The 3,760-nt window shown below is 51.8% G+C and overlaps 1 protein-coding gene across 1 annotated transcript in view; it reads left to right on the top strand.

Annotated features, from left to right (window-relative positions):
• Positions 1-436, top strand: part of VPS53 (vacuolar protein sorting 53 homolog (S. cerevisiae)) — a gene marked incomplete at its 5' end in the record, with an annotated part of 60,693 nt that extends 60,257 nt beyond the window's left edge. Inside the window, one exon of the mRNA XM_009074190.1 lies at positions 137-436. Within this exon, the coding sequence (XP_009072438.1) occupies positions 137-307 (171 nt within the window). The remainder of the gene's footprint in view (positions 1-136) is intronic.
• Positions 437-3,760: the final 3,324 nt, after the last annotated feature.

Genomic DNA, 3,760 nt, shown 5'->3' on the forward strand with positions numbered 1-3,760 from the left:
GCTGCCCTGGGATCATCCAGAGGTCTGTGGACAGAAGGTTGGGGTTTGAAATGGGCTCTCCTGCAGATATTCACACACACACACTTCCAGATCAGTGAATTCTGACTGCCTGGCTTCCCTGTCCTTTGCTCTGCAGGGTCTGAAGAGGAGTGAGCAGAGCAACATGCTGGACCTGTTCCGCCTGCGCCTCCCTGCTCCTCCTCCCGGCGGGGAGAGCAGCGGTTCCCTCTCGCTCAACGCCCCGACGCCCGAGCAGGAATCCTCTCGGATACGGAAACTGGAGAAACTCATCAAAAAAAGACTCTGAGTGAGCAGAAGGAAACTCCATTGCTCAGGACTGGCTGCAGTGAGTGGGAGCAAAGCTCATCAGACTTAGGATTTACAGTTTGCTGCTGAACGACTCGTGTCCCGTCACTCCCAGTCCCTGTGATCTCTTCACCATCGTATACTGTGATGCTTTCAGACCAAGGAAGAATCTGACCAAGGTGTTAGCCCTTAGCTTGGCAGGAGTGTAACTCAGGTCCATGTGGCAGAGAAAATGTGGAAGACAGCAACGACAGAAACAGTTTAGGTGGATTCAGAGAATATCTGGCTGTGGTACGCTTGGTGCCACAGCTTTTATCCTGGCTGAGCTCCTGCTGCAGCACTGAGGATTTTTTGCCTGAGAGTTTTGTGTTACTGCTCACTCCCTGATTCATTATTTATTGCAGGAGTGGGGAGCCAACCCAAAGTATCACTACCACCAAAGCCCCAACCCTCTCAGAGCTGGGATCTAGGCATCTGCAGCTCCACTGAGTCCCTGAAATGCCCAGGAGAGAACCCCAAAGCAGACTTGTCCCTTGCTCCCAGGACAGGCATGCATAAGCCACCGTGAAACAGCAAGGCAAATCCTTTTCAGAACAGGAGGAAAGGGCTGAATTAATGCCTTCTGCACCTTGGCAAAGGTCCTGCCAACCAGCCGGCAGCCTCGGTCGCTGTTCCAGCTTAAAGGCCAAGCAGGACATCTGCAGAGCCAGTCTCCAGCTGCTTGTTATTTCTCTGGCGTGTGCTGGGCTCGCCTGCTATCCCTGATGGGAGTTCCCATCCAGCATCTCGACCTCTCTCCACAAAGGACTGTTCATGGAGCAAGTGTCAAACAGCACCAGCCCCTGGTTCTCACGCCAGCCAGCGTGTCCTGAGCAGGGGTGTGCCCCTTTGGCACCTTCGCTGCTCATGGAGAGGTGCTGGAAATGTTGGCTCTCACAGTGAGCTGGGGCTGCTTCCCAGGACAGGATGCTTACACCAGCCTCAGGCTTCAAGGCCCGTCCTCTCCTCCTCATCCTCTCAGCTTCAGCTTATACCAGTGCAGAGAGGAGGAGAACCAGAGGTGAAATATTTTGCATAACCCAGGACCCCCTTCCTGGGGCCCAGCTCCTGGCTCCCAGCCACAAATCCAGCATGGAGTAGGGTAGGGGTTGGTGGATGTCTGCTCCTGCTTCCCCAAGGAGTTTCAGTGCAGGGAGACATCACCTTGCTGTTAGCAGTGCTGGATTTCTTCCCAAATTCTTCTGTACCCTGTTTGGAGGACTTTGTTCGTGACTGGGCATATGCCTTCAATCCGTGTGGGTATAGGGGCAGATCGACCAGTTGTGCCTGTGTTATTTAACTCAAGCTTCACTTACATGTGCAGGAAAGAGAAGTCCTGTACCAGTTTGGCAGGTGAGGAGTGACCATACTGTCAGATGGTCACTGGGAGAGTCATGCTCTCCACCAGGGCCTAAGGACTGTATTTATTAGGGGCTGTGCTCACTAAGGATTGTACTTGCTGCTGCACATAGGGAGGTGGGATCAGACTCCAGAAACATGAGCTTCATCCACCCAAACCCAGAGCTTCACTGGGAGAGGGGAGGGAGGAGTTGAGACAAGAAATTCCTGAGTGAGGCAGAGCCTGGGCTCACGCTGTCTGTGTGTCAGCACTGTCCCCTCTTGGGGGGAGCCTGCTCCCCTTCCCTCTCCTGTGGGAAGGCAAATTCAGTGCCTGGTTGGTGACAGGATTGAAGCAGAAAGAATAAACCCACAGAGATAAAACCCTCACTGGTCAGGTTTGTAACACTGCTCAGACTCACCTGCTGCTGCAGCAAGGTGTGCTCTGACAGGTACTCTAACACTGACTCTTCAGGGTGTGTTTTCAGGGGTTCCCAGGCTGCATCATGCAGTGCTCAGCTGCAGAGCACCACGGTGTCCCTCCAGAGCAGCAGTAACACCACCTGTGGGGAGGGACAGCAGTTTATCATCGCTCCAGTTTGACAAATTTTCCCAAGTCTGCTGTTGCCTTGTTTATTTCCTTCCCCAATTTCACCCTGGGTGACAAAAGAAGGAACGGTTGAAAACACTTCAGGGTTCTGACTTGCCATTCCCCAAGGACAGATTATCTCAAGGTGCATGTGCCGGATGGCTCATGCCTTATCACATTGCATAGCCAGAGAGGAGGGAACCTGGGTTTGCAGAGATTCATTATTCCCATGGGAGGATGAATAATTTATTTTAGATGAATTTTTCTTTGCTTTGTCTAAGGATGAGTCTCTAACTAAATTATGAATAGCTGAAGATGATGTTCGAGTTATCATTGCCTGTCTTTCCCGAAGGCTTCCCCCATTTCATTCTCTGCATTTCATTCTGGAGATAAGAAGAAATAAAAGGAGAAATTGCTTTTCAGTTTCAGCCTTTGAAGAATGCTACAGGGATGCTACATAATTCTGCTTTTAGAGAGCAAATGCAGAGTTTTCTACAGGTTTTGTGCCCCTGGCTCTTGGGTGTTGATCAGATTTGGCAGGTCTGTATGTGTGCATTAGCTCTTTGGGGTTTACAGCTCTTGGGGAATAACGGATGGTTATTTGTTTTCTGTATAAAATGCCACTTTCTATGTGTTGGGGCCGAGGTGTAATTCTGACTGTCTGTTGGGGTGTGACACTAAAATGAATTAAATGGTTACTGATGTTCATTGCTTGGGTGTTTTCTGTGCAAACCCCAGTGGCCAGGACGGACCTCACCCAGGGCTCTGTGCTGTCCATCTGCTCTGCTCTCTCCTGCAGCTTCTCTCTTCTGGCATTTCCACCTCCTGCCACTCCAGCAGCATCTTCATTCACAGCAGCTCCCTGCGCCGTGTGGGTGGTTCAGCACACCTGACCTTGTGCCCCTAAATAATCCCATCATTTCTAGTGCCTGTAACTGTAGGAGAGATTGCGGAGAGATCCTAATTTTCCCTGCGAGATTAATTAAGAGGTAGGGCCTTTTTCCACGCACTGTATGACGCTGGAGCAGTTTCTTTCTCTGGGAGAACTCATGACTCATGTGCTTTTCTCCTGCCGGTCCTGCCCCCTCCGCCCTTGGGCAGGAGCAGCCTGCGCTGGGCGATGGGTGTTTTTCTTTCCCCAGATTTACAGCCGGGACTCGGAGCATCCCAGTGACGATGTCCAAGCCTCCACAAGCCTTTTCTTGGCTCGTGGCTCAGCCATCCAGGAGGGCGGTGGCAGCAGGGCTGTAAAAGCTGATCAGACCTCAGCGATGTGCTGTCAGCATTCATCCCTGTGGACCACTCCCAAAACTCCAGCAACCCCAGTGCTTGGCAGCAAATCTGTGCCACCGGGAGCAGCCTGGCATTTCCCATCGTTTGGAAAGAATTTTCCATCGTGGTCAAATAACACAGGATCCTTCTGATTAGTTTTTCCCATCCCTCAGCGACAGCCTCTGCACGGCGTCAGGGTGTCCCTGCTTCGGTTGC

Source organism: Acanthisitta chloris, unplaced genomic scaffold (assembly GCF_000695815.1).
Source record: "Acanthisitta chloris isolate BGI_N310 unplaced genomic scaffold, ASM69581v1 scaffold29260, whole genome shotgun sequence".
NCBI lineage: Eukaryota > Metazoa > Chordata > Aves > Passeriformes > Acanthisittidae > Acanthisitta > Acanthisitta chloris.